Source organism: Odocoileus virginianus, chromosome 29, assembly GCF_023699985.2.
Source record: "Odocoileus virginianus isolate 20LAN1187 ecotype Illinois chromosome 29, Ovbor_1.2, whole genome shotgun sequence".
In the NCBI taxonomy this organism is placed as follows: Eukaryota; Metazoa; Chordata; class Mammalia; order Artiodactyla; family Cervidae; genus Odocoileus; species Odocoileus virginianus.
This window is the reverse complement of record NC_069702.1, coordinates 2,870,197-2,887,178: the sequence shown is the minus strand read 5'-3', so window position 1 is coordinate 2,887,178 and position 16,982 is coordinate 2,870,197. Positions and strand designations below refer to the sequence as shown.

The window sequence follows — 16,982 nt, the reverse complement described above, 5'->3', positions numbered from 1 at the left end:
TAATAATAGTATTCCTTGTGGGTGGGGAGGAGGAGGTACCAATGCATACGAGGACAGGAGTGAGGCTTCTTACAATGCACTGTCTTTAGGTGTGAATGTTTTTAAAGTGCAAGATGCATCTTAAAAAAAAAAAGAGAAACATATGCTTTCACACCTCACTAAAGAGAAGTTTCTCCAAAAGATTGCTTACACGTGTAATAAATGACATTTCGTTGTGTGTGTGTATGTGTGTGCGCAATAAAGTATCTGCCCATCTGACTGTCCATTACAACAGCGTGGAAGAGCAAGCGGAGTGAGAGGAAGGGCGCTGGTCATGGAAGGAGGAGACCTGGGGCGTTACTGAAACTCTCCAAGCCTCAGGTCCCCTATGGGTACCATAAGGGATAACTATATGCAAGGCGTAAAGTCATTGTGAGAATTAATTACATGAACCAATCTATAGGAAAGCATTTCAGAGGCTCCAAAATAGCATGCAAATGTCAAGTCTTCCAGCTAAGACACTGGATGCTGGAGACGTGACGGGCACACCGGGCTGGCTCTCCCTCTGCCGCACCAAACAGCACCTCTGCAATGGGTTTCTTTTTTTTTTTTTGCAATGGGTTTCTTTAGAGCCCCCTAAGCACCCCTGGCTGCCGGTGACCAGACAGTCTGCCGTCACTCATTTTTTGCACTTGTCCAGCCAAGGAAGCTGTGAATCCACTAGTTTTAGGGAAACCAGACACCCCTCCCTCGTGCGCATCCTTACATTCCCTGGCCTGTCATGGGGACCAGAAGATGATGTGCTGGAGGAAATCAAAAAACACCTTAAGAGACAGCTCTCCTGGATTGCTCCGCAGACAACCACCGTCTGGCCATCGCGACTGAAGGTAGCTTGCAGACAGCCCTGGGTGTCTCAAGTGTTGGCTACGCTGGGATCACCCTATTTCTCTCTGGCCTCACAGCCTAGTAGAAAGTTAGACACTGTCCACTTCTCTGTGTTCCTACATTTCGTGTCTTAGCAAGCCTTCCGGATCAAGTATCCCACTTCTATCTCTATCACTGTTCCACAGAGGTTGTCACATTCCATTCTCCCAGATGTTGCTTCTCAGTTACACATTCAGTTCAGAAAGAAGGAAGCAAATCCTGAAATTAAGTGAACTAATGGCAGAGGTGCTATCTTCTCCTCTTTCCTGAAGGCTTGAAATAGAGGATTTTGTTTCCTTGGAAAGGTTTCTGACAAAGATGTAGGGCTGGATTAGCTGATCCCTTCAAGAGGGATCTTCTGCTCTCAGATTCTAATCAGAGCTTAAAGCTTCAAGAGACCTCAAAATATCATCCAGTTCCTCATCTTGAAGGACATAAGGTATTATTAACCCTACATTATAGATGAAGAAGCTGAGGCTGAATGGTGACTTGCACAAAACTCCACCACTAGTTAAGAGATGACAACAGTCTACAGCTCCTCAGAGAGCAAGGATCTGAACTATCCATTGTACGTTCTCTCCTAACCAAATTTACTCAGACACTACTCTTATTTCCCATGAAAGCCTCACTGGGGAAAATGTATTTCAAATTAAGCCAATGGTGTTGTGTTTCATGTAGGCATATGTGATAACTGCCCTGGAAATGGAATCACCATACATGTCTACTTGCAATATGGGTGATGGATATCAAGGAATATATATGAAATCCAAGTGGGTCCAATTTTACTTTCTTTCCTCCATCCCTTGCTGAATCCAGGAACATGTCTTTCATTGGGAGCAGAGATTTTTCAGTTCTTTCTTCTCATTTCATTGTTACATACTTACCAACATACTATTACTGCATTGCAACATTGTCATGAAATGTACCTGATTTCCAGTATCTCCTATTTCTGATTGCTAAATTTTCTATATTGACTCTTGTTTGGGGTCATAAGACACACACAAACCTCAGTCTATCTAAGAAATACAATACAAAGAAAAGGCAAACTTGAGAAGGGTGTTTTTTTACCTTATTTCCTGAATCTTTTCTATGTCAGTGGTGATCTCTGTGAGATTCTCAATCAGAGTCAGGTTGTCCTTCAGCCAGGTTATCTTGGGAGGGGGATAGGCCTGCACATCCACCACAAAATGCTTGACTTCATGCAGGTTGACAGCTTCCAACAGGTTAAAGTTGGGTTTGATTTCAATAAATCCTTTCTCTGTACAGGGAAGAGTTTCCATTACACAATGATCACCTCATGGTGGATCCCGAGCACCATGGCCGATGGCCATTTTAGGAAGCAGAGCATACCGTGAACAGAAATGGTGACGTTCCTCATCTTTTTGACTTCCTTGGTGGCCTGGTGAGCAGCACATTCGTAATCTCCACTGTCTTTCACTGTGGCCTCCGGAACCCTCAGAGTGTATACCAGCTTGATGGACGGGAACTTGGTTTCCTCCAGCCTCGTGATGCCTTTGCCTTTCTACAGTAGAAGGGGAGGAAAGCTGGCTTTAACAAGCTGTCTCCTAAGAGTGAACCCCTGTGTAAGTCATGGACTCGGTGATAATGATGCACCAATGCGGGTTCCTGGATTGTAACAAGTGTACCGCTCTGCGGGGATATAGATGGGGGCGGGGGGAGGGGGGCTGTTCCTGTGTTGAGCCCAGAAGACAATACAGAAAATCTCTGTACTTTTTACTCAGTTTTGCTGTGAATTTAAAGCTGCTCTAAAGGGACTTCCCGGTGGTCCAGTGGCTAAGACTCCGTGATTCCAATGCAGGGGCCTGGGCTCAATCCTTGGTCAGGGACCCAGATTCCGCATGCTGCAACTAAAAATTCCACATGCCACAACAAAGATCAAAAACCCCGTGTGCCACAACTAAGACCCACTGCAACCAAATGAATATTTTTTTAAACCAGTCTAAAAAATAAAGTCTAATAAAAAATATTTTTAGCCATATTCCTTTGAAAATCCGGTTTTGAAAGGATATTTAATGACACAGTAAGGTATTTGTGCTATACTGCCACAAGAAAAAAAATATATAACAAAGCACTATTCAAAGTATATCTATTAATTATTACATTTATAAAGTATTTAAAGGACTTATCTCCTTTAAATTATAATGGGGGTGGTTCTGGGAAGTGGCTTTTCATCTGTTTCTCTAAATTTTAAAGTTATAAGCCTGCATTTTTATCTAGGGTGAAACAGATAACCAGCCCAGGTTGGGTACATGAGACAAGTGCTCGGGCCGGGTGCACTGGGAAGACCCAGAGGGATCGGGTGGAGGGGGAGATGGGAGGGGGGACTGGGATGGGGAATACATGTAAATCCATGGCTAATTCATTTCAATGTATGACAAAAACCACTGTAACGATGTAAAGTAATTAGCCTCCAACTAATAAAAATAAATGGAAAAAAAAAAAAGTTCAGAGAAAAAGAAAAACAAAACAAAAAAAAAAAGATAAACAAGGTTCTACCGTAGAGCACAAGGAACTATATTCATTATCCTGTAATAAACCATAACAGAAAAGAATATGAAAAAGAAAAAAAAAAAATATCAAACAAAAACTATGATTTATAAACCAATACTTAGAGTATATATTTGGGGGCCAAACAGCACATAGTTTTGTTTTGAGGAGAAAAAATTATCTCCAATAAATGAAAAGAAGCATTTATGTTTTAAGGATTAAAGGCATCAAATATGGGCTTCCTTGGTGGCCCAGTGGTTAGGAATCCACCTGCCAGACCTGCCTGGTGATACCGTGGATGAGAATCTGCAGGCCAAATCAGGGACACAGGTCTGATCCCTGGTCCAGGAAGATCCCACGTGCCACGGAGCAACGAAGCCCATGTGCCACACTGCTGAGCCCAGGCCCTGCAGGCCATGCGCTGCGACTGCTGAAGCCCTCCAGCCTCAGAGCCTGTGCTCGGAAACAAAAGACACCACAATGAAAAGCCCGTACGCTGCAACAAAGAGTAGCCCCTACTTGCAGCAACTAGAGAAAGCCTGTGCAAAGTAACAAAGACCCAGCACGGCCATAAATATAAAAATAATTTAAAAAAAAAAAGAATCCACCTGCAATGCAGGAGACATGGGTTTGATCCCTGGTCAGGGAAGACTCCACATGCCACAGGGCAACTAAGACCACAAGCTGCAGCTACTGCAGCCCTTGGGCCTAGAGCCCATGCTCCAAACAGGAGAAGCCGCTGCAATGAGAAGCCCTCACAATGCAACCAAGAGAAGCCCCTGCTCTCCCCAGTTAGAGGAAGCTTGAGGGCACCAAGAAAGACAAAGCAGCCATGAATAAACAAATAAATGAAACTTTAAAAAGTTTCTACAAAAAATTAAGGCAATCAAGTATGAACAGAAAAATAAGATAGTTTTACATTTGGGGGAAGATGTATACCGATTGGTCTACGAATGTCTCTTCAGTACATGAGGTTATAGGGCAGTATGTGAAAATGTCCAAGTTTCAATCAGACACCCCAGGGAGAAAGGGAAGGGGCAGCCAAAACACGGGGAAGAGAAATGGAAAAAAGGAGAGATACTATCAGACGCCAAAGAGAGAGCATGGAGCAGAAATCTGCGAACTAGGAGTGAAGGGGGAAAGACCACATATATATACAGATATGTGGTTGTTGCTCTCCATAAGGGCACTGCATCAAACACTGTTACAAGGTTTCTGCGTGGGACCATCATAGCCTTTTACACACAGTTCATACACACTTACCATGATGGGTTAGAATGAATGAGAACTGGACTTAACACACACACACCAATACATATAAAATAGGAAAACAACAAGGACCTACTATATTAGCACAGGGAACTATACTCAATATTTTGTGATAATCTATAATACAAAGAATCTGAAAAAGAATATATATATTTTATATATATTTATATAACTGAATTACTTTGTTGTACATCTGAAACTAACACAACTTTGTAAATTAACTATACTTCAATAAAATAAAAAAATAATGACTGATACCCTATGTGTAAATTCCCAAGGACCAGAGATGATGCAGTGGCTCCCCTTCCCCATCTCCACTCCTCCCTTCTTCTTTCTGTGGATGGGCCAGCTTCCACCAGAGTGCTTGGGATTCAGCAAACATCACTAAATCTCTATTTTTTTTTAATTTTTTATTGTAGTGGTTTTTGCCCTACATTGACATGAACCAGCCATGGATTTACATGTGTTCCCCATCCCTATCCCCCCTCCCACCTCCCTCCCCACCCGATCCCTCTGGGTCTTCCCAGTGCACCAGGCCCGAGCACTTGTCTCATGCATCCAACCTGGGCTGGAGATCTGTTTCACCCTTGATAGTATACTTGTTTCAATGCTGTTCTCTCTGAACATCCCACCCTCACCTTCTATCACAGAGTCTAAAAGTCTGTTCTGTACATCTGTGTCTCTTTTCCTGTTTTGCATATAGGGTTATCATTACCATCTTTTTATATATACACATCCATATATATGAGTTAGTATAATGTAATGGTCTTTATCTTTCTGGCTTACTTCACTCTGTATAATGGGCTCCAGTTTCATCCATCTCATTAGAACTGATTCAAATGAATTCTTTCTGATGGCTGAGTAATATTCCATTGTGTATATGTACCATAGCTTCCTTATCCATTTGTCTGCTGATGGGCATCTAGGTTGCTTCCATGTCCTGGTTATTATAAACAGTGCTGTGATGAACATTGGGGTGCACATGTCTCTTTCAGATCTGGTTTCCTCGGTGTGTATGCCCAGGAGTGGGATTGCTGGGTCATATGTCAGGTCTATTTACACTAAATCTCTATTGAATGATTCAAATTATGCCTGTTCACTGAAGGAAAGTTATGCATAGAGAGACCAGGCAGGGAATTCCCAGGCGGTCCAGTGGTTAGGACTCTGTGCTTCCATTTCGAGGGGTGATCCCCTAGTGCGGCTGCAAGGTACAGCCAAAATAAAAAAACAAATGAATAAAGTAATTTCCCTGCTGGTCCAGTGGCTAAGACTCTGTGCTCCCAATGCAGGGGGCCCAGGTTGGATCCTGGTCAGGGAACTAGATCCCACATACTGCAACTAAGAATTTGCATGCCACAACTAAAAGATTAAGACCTGGCTCATACTAAAACAAAGGCAAGACCAGGCAGGCAAGAAGCAGAGTATCATGGGTGTCCACATGGTAGGGAAGCAGGCAAGCAGCATTATCCAATGCCTCAAAACTCAAAGGTATGGAAGCCAAGAAAAGAAGTCATGACTTTAAGCAATCAGGAAGTTTTAAAATTCATTTGTGTTTTGCTTTGTTAATTTTTTGGTTATTATCTTGTAGCCATATAACCTGTCTATCTGATGAAAAAGAGCACTCAGTGTGAAACCTCTAGGCATTCTGAGGGGCCTGGTTCAGCTATCATCATCTCAGACTCTCCCACTGCTCTAAGAGCCACGGCATCCTCTCATCAGAGTCTGTATCAGAGACGGAAAGCTAAGGTCAAGAGGAGGCCAGTGTCATGCCCCATGAGCGATAGGTCTTTGAGGCCCTACTGTGATCCACTCCCTGCCACCAGGGGCCTTGAGGGTACTTACCAGTTGTCCAGGGTAAGTCCACTGAAAGTCAACCACCTCGTTGTTAAAGACGGTACAGGTGACCACAATCGATTCGCCTGCCTTATATACAGTCTTAGGAGATTCCATTTCCAGATCAAGTTTTGATGTTGCTATTTAAAAAAAGAACAAACACAGGACCTAAATGTCCAGAGTATAGTCAGGATCTTACAAGGTTTTAATTTTTAAAGAAGATTCTGAAAAATAATTTGCAAACAACTTTGATCAAGACAAAATTTTGAAAATCTCAGAAGCCTTGATCTGCATTGACATACATAATTTGGTATAAAGTAAATACATACACATATATACATATACACACATGCAAAACAATAACAATAGTAATAATAAATTCCAATTCGCCAGAAGACCACATTCGCATCCCCAAGCATTTGGGTGCATTATGACTACAATCACTTTTATTGACAGAGCAAGCCTTTACTGACTTCACTTTCCTAGCCACTAGCTCCTATCCCATCATTTATTTATTCTCCTCTTCTCTCCCATTCTGCTCCCCAGTTATTCTCAGCATTTCTAGAACCTAGCATGGAGTCTGGCATAAAATAAGCCCTTCACAAGAGTTAAATGGCATACTCTCGCTAATACCATACCTGCATGTAAGTGCTCTATAAATGTGTTGGCCCAAGCGCGGTTTATACATTCCCGTTTGCATTAACCACTCACATCAAAGGGATGAAGTCGACAGCTACCAGCTTTTCTCAAAATCACTTTTCCGAAGTTATTAAAATTAACCTAGAAGTCCAACCCCCACAGGTGTGTGTTTGTAGTTAAGGCCTTTGTAGTCAGGAATGTGACTAAAGCAATAAGAGGCTTATGCAAGAAAAAAAAATTCCTTACAGTATACTGAAGTTAACTGATGAAACCTGAGATAGTACAGGGTAGGAAAGACTTTGCCTTTGGTAATGCCAAGCTTCACAGCATTACAGCCACGGAGATCAGCTTAACACTGTAGGTTCAAGGTGGGGTTAACCTACCTTTCGGAGGCTAATGCCAAGTCCCCACATCAGAATTTGGGGGCTCCATCACTAGGGACTAGGATTTTAAAAAGAAAATTCTACATGCATCTGATGACTTTGCCTGTTCCTCTTATTCAGAGAAGGTAAGAGAGGGCACAGTACCTGTATAAGCATAAACATTGAATGGAATGGTCTGGAACTTCTTCCCTCTGACCGTGGCCTCACAGATATAGAGCCCGACAGCGAAGGTTCCTTTAAAGCCTTGTCTGCTGTCATAGGAGGCGTGCACTACCCCCTCACTGCTGAGTAAGGTCACCGGAGTCTCAGGATCTGTCGTGCGGCATGGGATGATGACGGAATCTTCGTCCTCCACGATGACCAAGGAATCTGTCATTCCTAGAGGTACGAAGGCTACATCTGGGTCTGACATTTGGGGAAAAAAATGGAAAACACATTAAGGACTAATTTCACCTTCACACATATATGGAGGAAGATTACTTCTTTGGCATTAGTCATATCAGGTATGAATTTTACCTTTACTCATAAATCCAGAAGTGTCACCCCACTGACATTTGTCATCCTAACAGCTAGAAGGTGATTTTTTTAAAGTATGAACAATACCAAATTGCCCGTGCCTTCTTAAAAAATACTGAAAACAAATATAAATATTGTCAGAAATGGAGGTCAAAATTTAAACTACAAAACACAAAACAAAATGGACATTAAAATAATCAAGCCTGAAAAAAAAAATCAGGTCTGCTCAAAACATGAGAAGAGACTCATAATTTCTGAATTATGCTTTTTACAATGCCTATGACCTATAGCTCTATTACTTGAAAAGTAGTAGAGAAATCTACCAAAAAAAAAAAGCCTCTCAAATAATAAATAAAATGTATAATTCCACAGCCTGAGAATTTTCTTTTCAAAAGAAAACCAGCTATTTAAACTACTTGGTAATAAATGCTGAGAGTTTCCAGTTTCACAAAGGATACACAACTCTAGATAACTGCAAAGAAGAGCTCTAGCAATGCAGAGCCTGGCCAGAGGACGTTTGCGCTGGGGCAAGGGAGGAATAGGAAAAATCTCTGGACAGTCTCAGGCAGATCAAGACTCAGTACTTTTAACAAACCCACCTTCCTACCACTGTCTTCAAAGCACGGAAGCACTTATGTGAGAATGACAATGGGCGACATACGAAATATCTACCCCTTTTGAAACAATTTTTTTTTTCAATTGTTAGGAAAGAAAGTTGATACAGATGAGAATGTCAGAACAGAAGTGAAGAGGGTTTAGATCCATAGTTACAGAAGACAGAGAAAGGTGCCAATTTTAAACTTTTTTTTTTTTAACTGTTCCATGCAGATAAGGGATTTAGTTCCCTGACCAAGGATCAAACCCAGGCCCCCAGAAGTGGAAGCTCGCAGTATTAACCAATAGACCTCCAGGAAAGTCCCAAGGAGCCAATTTTAAAAACTTGAAAGAGCAGAAAGGTAGGAAGAGATACTTCTGAAACTCCCTCACTCAATGTCTGCTAAAACAACACAGATGGCAAGAGCTATAAATGGTTTATATGCTTGTTGATTGAAGCCAAGTACTCTAGTTGTGGGGATGGATTGATTCCCAGGTGACTCAGAGGTAGAGTCCGCCTGCCAATGCAGGAGGTGTGGATTCGATCCTTGGGTCAGGAAGATCCCCTGGAGAAGGAAATGGCAACACACCCCAATATTCTTTCCTGGAAAATCCCATGGATAGAGCCTGGTGGGCTACCGTCCGTAAGGGTGCAAAAGAGACAGAACTTAGCGATTAAATAAGATAAGACCAAAATTCTAATTGTATTCCCCTTTAATCCAACCATCTATATACTAAAATTGCCATGACTTGAATTTGCTTTTAGAGTTCCAAATTCCTGAACTCTATTAGCAAAGATTCCAAGAAACAAAGCCACAAAATAACTTCAGGTTAAAATATGCAGTTTGATCTATAACACATCAGCCAGAGTTTCCTTTAAAGTTCAAGTCTTCCCTACCATCAAGTACTACTTACACAATGCAAGATCCAGGTTCTATCCCTGGGTTGGGAAGATCCTGTGGAGAAGGGAATGGCAACCCCCTCCAGTATTCTTGCCTGGAGAATTCCAAGGACAGAGGAGCCTGGCGGGCTACAGTCCATGGGGTTGCAAAGAGTCGGACTGAGCGACTTTCACTTTTCACAGATATAGACACAGGTACAGAGATAAACATATATCATTACCAAGGAATGCCCAGAGACTGCTAGGTGTGTGGTAAACCAAAGGCGTCTCAAGCTCATGGCTAAGTCTAGTTGATTAGGGTGGCCGCTGCCAGAAAGCACCACACATTCTGCCTGACTCTGGAATTATCCCAACCTTAAGCCGTGCCCTCCAGAGATGTTTCCAGACAAAGACTGTGTGGAACTGGGTCTCCTTAGACTGGAGGACTCCCAGACCTTCTTTACACAGAGGTCTAGCACTCCTCTACCCCACCTTCCTTCCCTCTCTCCTTCTTTCAGGGTCACACTTGCACCGCCAGCAGACAACTCTCCCAGCCTCTGCGGGATCCCTCATTTTCTCTCATGACCAGTGAAGCAGTGAAGTTGCTCAGTCGTGTCCAACTCTTTGCAACCCCATGGACTGTAGCCTACTAGGCTCCTCCCTCAGTGGAATTTTCCAGGCAAGAGTACCAGAGTGGGTTGCCATTTCCTTCTCCAGGGGATCTTCCCGACTCAGGGATCGAACTCAGGTCTCCCACATTTTACCATCTGTGCCACCAGGGACGCCCTTCTCTCACAAGCCTCTTCTTTAATATAACCCTTGCATATTTAACTCCACCTTACTCCTATGCTGGCATTCGCTTCTTAGAGGACAAAACACAACATTGACCAAAATTTTTATTAGAAAGAAAAAAACCCATTCCAACTTATCAAGGTTGAATACAGGCACACTTAATTTACTGCACTTTGCTATACTGGGCTTCACAGATACTGGATTTTTCACAAATTGAAATTTTGTGAACACTGCATCAAGAAAATCTATTGGTGCCATTTTTCCAACAGCATTTGCTCACTCTGTGTCAAATATGGGTAAATCTTGTAATACCACAAATGTTTTCACTATCATTACATTTGTTACAGTGATCTGTGATTGGTGATTTCTGATGCTACTACTGTAAAAAGATTATAACTCACTGAAGGCTCAGATGACGGTTAGTATTTTTAGCAATAAAATATTTTAAAATTAAGGTATGTACAGTGCTTTTTAAGACATAATGCTATTGCACATTAACAGGCTACAATGTGGAACTTCTCTGGTGGCCCAGTGGTTAAGTTTCTATGCTCCCAATCCAGAAGGCACAGGTTTGATCCCTTGGCCAGGGAACTAAGATCTGGCATGCCATAAGGCATGGCCAAAAAAAAAAAAAAGCTACAGAAGTATAAACATCCAATGCACTAGAAAACCAAAAATAAAAATATAAATTTGTATGACTCAATTTATTGCAATATTCACTTTATGTTGGGAGTGCGGACCAAACCCACAATCTCTCCAAGGCATGCCTGTATATGTTTTCTTGAATTTGAAAAATATCAGTTATTTGGAAGCCATTATAATGAACTATAAGCCACTCCAAGATAAGGCCTATCTAACTAATTTTTGTGTCCCCAACACTTAGCAGTGCCTGATACCCAGTCCATGCAAGTAAGTATTTGCTAACTTGATCAAACTGAATAGAAATGAGTACATTTCAGATTTTCCTCACAATGCCAATAAAAGATGCCACAATGAAATGGTTTTCAAAACACTACAGTTCTAAAATGTTAACAATGAATATTTCTGGGTGATGACATGACAAATGATATTGATTTAAGCTTGTGTGTTTGTAGTTTTTAATTCTCTGATAAATATTTATAATTTTTATACTTCTAAAAACTTTCATACAATTAACAGGCAAGCCAGGACAAGCCTGTCCGGGGGGACCCAGGCAGCTCACCGGGCACGTAGATGTAAATGTGTCTGCCCTCGATCTCGTTCTCGTCCATCTGCGTGTGGTTGTAATAGCAAGTGTACGGCCCAGTGTGGGCCGCCGAGGCGCTGACCACTTCCAGTACCGTCACAAAAAGGCCACTGTTGTTCTCCTCGTTTCTGATTTCCACATCGGGGTACTCTTCTTCAGACATGGGGTACTGCCAGCTCACTTCACTCTCCCCAAAGCATCTCAGAGAAAAGGATGAATTCAGCTGCACAACCCTCTCATTTTCATTGGGCAGGATGGAGGGTAATGAAAGCTGGCAGAGGATTAGGCTCGGCCCTGTAAAAGGAAACACGCTCTGAATAGGATGCGGCCCGAAAGGACGGTCTCACCCAGAGCAGCTTCTATGAACAATGACCATTTCTACGCAAAAATTCGTTAGCCTGGATGCCCATGAAAGGCCCCCCATTATGAACAGCACCGCATCTGCTGAGAGCAGCAAATGCTCCAAAGGCCTCAGTAGCCCTGTCCAGCCCCTGCTGGGCTCACCCCTCCAAACACTCCAGTGGACAGAGGACTTCTCACTCCTGTTCCACATCTTAGACTCTTATGTGTGACCATGAAATAGCACAAGATGGCATAAGCTCAAGCTCATATGGGCTCTTTACTGTCTGCGTTCCCTATGGACAGAGAAACGGGCTGAACGAAGCACAAGGCAGATTTGTGCTCAAGAAGTGCACATCTTCCGTTTCTCACAATACTCTGGCGTGCCTCCTCTCTAATGACTTCCAGAAACCAAAGTAGGAGGATATGGATTTCAATTCAAAAAGAATAAGTCAAGCCCAAGAGTGAAAACTCTTGAGTTCATCTTAGAACCTAAAATGTCAGTTCAGCTTCCCCTGTCTATAAAACTGGTAGAAGATATTATGACTAAATTATGCACTCAAGATATCTAATCTCCCTCTAAGCCTGGTGCGGGAATTCACCCAACTTCAGTATGTGTCCACTCTGACTGGTCAGCTTGTTAAGCGGGACGTGTAAAGTGCACCTGAGTCCCTATTGTACTGAAGGTGAGGAATACAGAGTGGACTTCAGAACTCCTAAATCACTGATCATGCTCAAGTTGCCATATCCATCCAGGTGAGACCTAAAGACACTCATAGCCTTAAGTTAACTCCTCGGACTAGAAAAACACTGGTGTCATGGTGAACATCTGCAATTCATGATTATCTGGATGAAAACTAAGAAAGTCCAATAAATATTTCAACACATGGCCCCGCTGGCATCCTCCTGGTGGAAAAGTTAGTAAGCTTCCCCAAGCGTGAGACAGTGAGTAATTCAGTTTCAAGGCCAAAGGTGACTCTAAGATTTTGCAGCAATTAAAGCATCTTCCATTTAAGACAGGTATAATTTCCTGGATGAAAATTTCCTCTATTTGTTTCCTTTGGGCATTCTTGAATTTATTTCTCTGACCCACCTCTCCTGGAAACCCATGACCCAGGAAATGGAAGACAGTGGCAGACAAATTTAAACTGTTATTCCTAACAGCATGTCAACACCATGATGACGTACATACTAAAATTGCCACCGGAGAACATTCTTTGTGGCATTAGAGCAATCCAGCAAGGGGAACTGAACGTGTGCAGGCATTCTAGAGAGCATCTTGCTCCTCTTTACTCTTCTGGACTGTTTGCAGGAATATAGGCAATACACCCCCAGAGCACAGAACTTAGGGGGAAAAGAAAGATTTCCCCAACGACAACAAACTCAGAGAGGCTTGAGATCCATACCTGTGAAGAGACAGCCTAAGGCCAGGAGTGCCCAATGGGAAGTCCCCATAGTTCTGGAAAACTGAAAAAGTCAAAAGTCAAACAGAAACAATGTTAGTCAATAAAACAACTAGTCATGAGCCTACTTCTCTGTGTGCTTTGTGCTATGGAAAATGTTAACGACATCATTTCAGTCAACAACATCCTGGTTTAAGTAAGATTCACAGTTAAAACAGTAAAATGCCTAAGAAGAAGGAATTAGATAGCCTTGTGTGGGCCCAAGACCATGACAGGAGCCAGCTGAAGCCGAAACCCTTTTTGATTGCCTGCAGCTTTCAAATTCCAAAATGTCTCGCTTTATTGTCTTGGAATATGTCCAAAAGTACAGAAGAACGGTTCCTCTTAAACCATTTAAATTGATTGCGAAAAACAAATAAACATGTGTATTTACTCAACTCCTAAACTTGAGCTGTTTTCACTCAAAATGGGTTGTCATTTGCTTCGGGCTTTGCTAACAAAGTACGCGGTCACATCCTCAGCAACCTTTGAAAAAGATGCTTGGACTGCCAACGGATGTCTTAATACTTGAGAGCCATTCTGGGTAGCAGGTTCCAGAAGCTGCATCGCCCAGTGTCCCTCAGAGGGTATCATGCGCAGATCTGCAGGCTCAGGCCTGGGGCCCCAGCCCAAGCCCTCCCAGGACCTGCTACACTTACAGGCAGGCTAAACAGGGCACAGAAAGCCCGGGGCACAGGCGTGGAAGGCGAAGAGTAAAGGAAGGGAAGAAGTGAGAGGAAGTGAGAGAAAAGTATGGCTAAACTCCTGTTTCAGGGATACAGTGAAGCCCAGTATAAAATTCGATGGACGATTCATTTTCACACAGGTCCCTGTACCTTCAGAAAGCAAGTTCTCCACTCCGATCTCCTGCCGCGAATTCTGGGGAACAGAAGGGCAGTGCAGAGAGAGACTGAAACCCAATGTCGCTGAGACACAATCAGGGAAAAGCAGCCGGCGAGCAAGAGACGGAAAGGGAACGTAAGGAGGGAAACGAAGAGGGACCCGAGCTGCCCAGAGGTGAAACCATGGAAGAGTCTATTCCGCTCCACCTTCTGAAATGGCCCCTTTATCCTTTTCTTTCTACGTATGCCTCACACATTTTATCATCTCCCCCTTCACTTCCCACACGAAGGAACTGAGAAAATGATCTTCCTGAGGTCTACCCGAAGGAGCTTGCAGGGGTTGGGGCCATTAAGCACCCAAGTTTCAAATAAAGAAGCTCCACTGAGAGTCGTGGGCAGGGGCACAAGCTGCAAGATGATCCTTAAAAAATCACCCAAGCCAGGGCTTGGGATACACTGGGTCCCTGAGTTGCTCAAAACCCCAATTCACACAATGGAACGAGCTCATGGCACTTAATTTGTTCTATAATTGACTTTGGAAACTAAGATGTGTGTGCATGATTCCTGAGTAAACTGTCTAAAAAAACAGAAGAAAACAGTCAATGTTGCCTGTGTTTAGCCCTTGTTTCCTCCTTCATTTTTTTGTTTTTTGGTTGCAGAGGATCCAGTAGATAACAACCTAGTAGTTTTTGGTAGAGCCTGATCTTTTATTTTCGCTTGAAACTGGCAACTGGTCTACCCGCAGACATCAGCTTTCTGCCTCATTAAAGTCTACCAGTTAAATGGAAGAGGAAGAAAAGGAAAAGATGGAATGCTGATAATGGGGAGGGAGGCGTTAGGAAAAAATGATGATAATTCTGATTTCTCCAAAGCAGAACAAGAAACCAGTATTTGCTCAAAGTGGTCATGTGTATGCCATGCTTGTTAATAATAATCCTTTGAAATATCTGATGTTTTAAGTGCCACTTGAGGCTCAGAGAGGCTCAGCAAATGACCCAATATCACACAGCTGGTAGTAAAGCCAGGATTCTAACACCAAGTCTGTGTAATGCAAAAACCACGCTCTCTCCAAGCCACCATATGGTCTCTCTCAACGGAAGGTTAGTGTTTCAGCCTTGTGGACTCCCCGCATCCTCAACTATTTCCTCACGCAAATTGGGGCCCTGCTTTCCTCCTCTGCTCACTGCCACAGCGAGAGCAATCTGCACAATGCTGGCTGGATGACGGCCTCCGAGGATCCTGGCATGTGCCAGGGATTCAGGGTTTCCTCACTGCTGCAATGACGGGCACAGGGTCCCCAGAGCCAGGCTGGCCAACCTGATTTCCCACATGGCCTGCGTGTTTGTACATATAAATATCAGCCTCCCACTGATAATCCACTTAGCGAACTTCAAAGGAGCCCTCCACAGCCAGCTTGATGCCTTGGGTTTTATCACATTTACATCCTGCAATGCTCTAGTGGGCCTTGCCAATGATGCACTCTTAAAGCATTCCCAAGCTTGACAGAGGGGCTCGCTGCTTTTACAGGCCAGGCTCTGAAGGGCATTTTGCTCTGGCCAGGCCCACCAGACTTCCTTCTGTGCATCCAGATATGGGGGACCCGATGCCAGAGAGGATTACTTACTGACATACAAGTGGGCAATGAAAACAGGACCTCCGAGCAAGCGATAATGGTGCAAACACTGAAAATCAACATGGGTTTGCTCACCATTTCAAACTCCCATCTCTGATAAGAGTGGTTCCCTGGCTAGAAACCCAGGCGTAGTTGTGAAGTTTCATGTCATTACTCATCTGTGACTCAGACAACTTACTGGTGAATAATTGCAGACTGAGTCCTACAGGGAGGTGATGGAAAACACCTGGGAAGAACGCAGCTTTCCCGCCTCTTGGCCCTGGAGTGAGAATCTCTAGGAGTGGTGTTGCTATTTCCACTGCTTTTTTACTCTGGGAATAAATGCTCCTCCTGAATCAATAACCCCTATCCCAATGCTCATCCAAAAGTCAGACGTGCAAATATAATTGGTTTGCAGATTCAGAGAAACATGGCATGTTATGAATCAGCAAGAATAAATCACTTTGCAAGGTGGAATGATGGATTTCACTCCAAAAAATTTAATCATAATCATTTCTCTCATGCCAAGTGTATGTTGGACTTCAGTCACAATCCTCTATAATCACAGCTCATCGCCACTGGTTAGAGAAACAATCAGAGAAAAAAGATCTCTGCTGTATTCACACTCAGGCAAGTAAGTGTGGCCTCCCCTCCCACCCTTCATTCTCATTCGTTTCTCCTCTCAATAGATGCTGTGATAGAAATGGCACTGGACTAGGCTTTGATCCCACATCTGACACCTAGTCTATGCCTCTGAAGCTCAGACTCTCCCGTAAATCAGCACGAAGAATACCTGACTTGCTGGCTTGCCTTTATGCATTATTATAAAGACTAAATTCCACACAGTTTAATTCAAAGGGCTTCAGAAACTGCAGCTGTTGGTTTTCATGCAGCCGCTTTTTCTATAGGTTCCAAAGATGTCTTAGACAAGAGGGACATCCGAGTGGCTACTTCAACGTCTATTTACTGAGAGTCAGCAGCTGCACCACCTGTGTTAGTGGAGAACTGGGTCTGAACTCCGCTACAGGGAAGCCTGATAAAGCTATCAAGACTGTTCCTAGCTGAACCAATGTATATACAGTCATGTAAACAGAGAAAAAAATCTGTTTGCAGCCACTATTCTTTCTCTTTAACACACTGCCATGCCCGTCCCTGCAAACAGAAGCGAAGAGCCATTAACTATGACTCTACAATCAAAACCAACA

General features: G+C 43.2%; 1 protein-coding gene across 3 annotated transcripts in view; it reads right to left on the bottom strand.

The window, feature by feature from the left end:
- The window catches only part of PDGFRA (platelet derived growth factor receptor alpha), a 48,748-nt gene that overhangs the window by 26,056 nt on the left and 5,710 nt on the right, over window positions 1-16,982 (bottom strand). For all 3 annotated transcript variants that reach the window (XM_020911308.2, XM_020911311.2, XM_020911309.2), the window contains exons 2-7: window positions 13,288-13,348; window positions 11,519-11,836; window positions 7,680-7,940; window positions 6,523-6,653; window positions 2,254-2,425; window positions 1,972-2,161 (exon numbers count right to left, since the gene is read on the bottom strand). In XM_020911308.2, coding sequence (XP_020766967.2) covers window positions 1,972-2,161; window positions 2,254-2,425; window positions 6,523-6,653; window positions 7,680-7,940; window positions 11,519-11,836; window positions 13,288-13,336 — 1,121 coding nt within the window. In that variant the 5' untranslated portion in view covers window positions 13,337-13,348. The remainder of the gene's footprint in view (window positions 1-1,971; window positions 2,162-2,253; window positions 2,426-6,522; window positions 6,654-7,679; window positions 7,941-11,518; window positions 11,837-13,287; window positions 13,349-16,982) is intronic.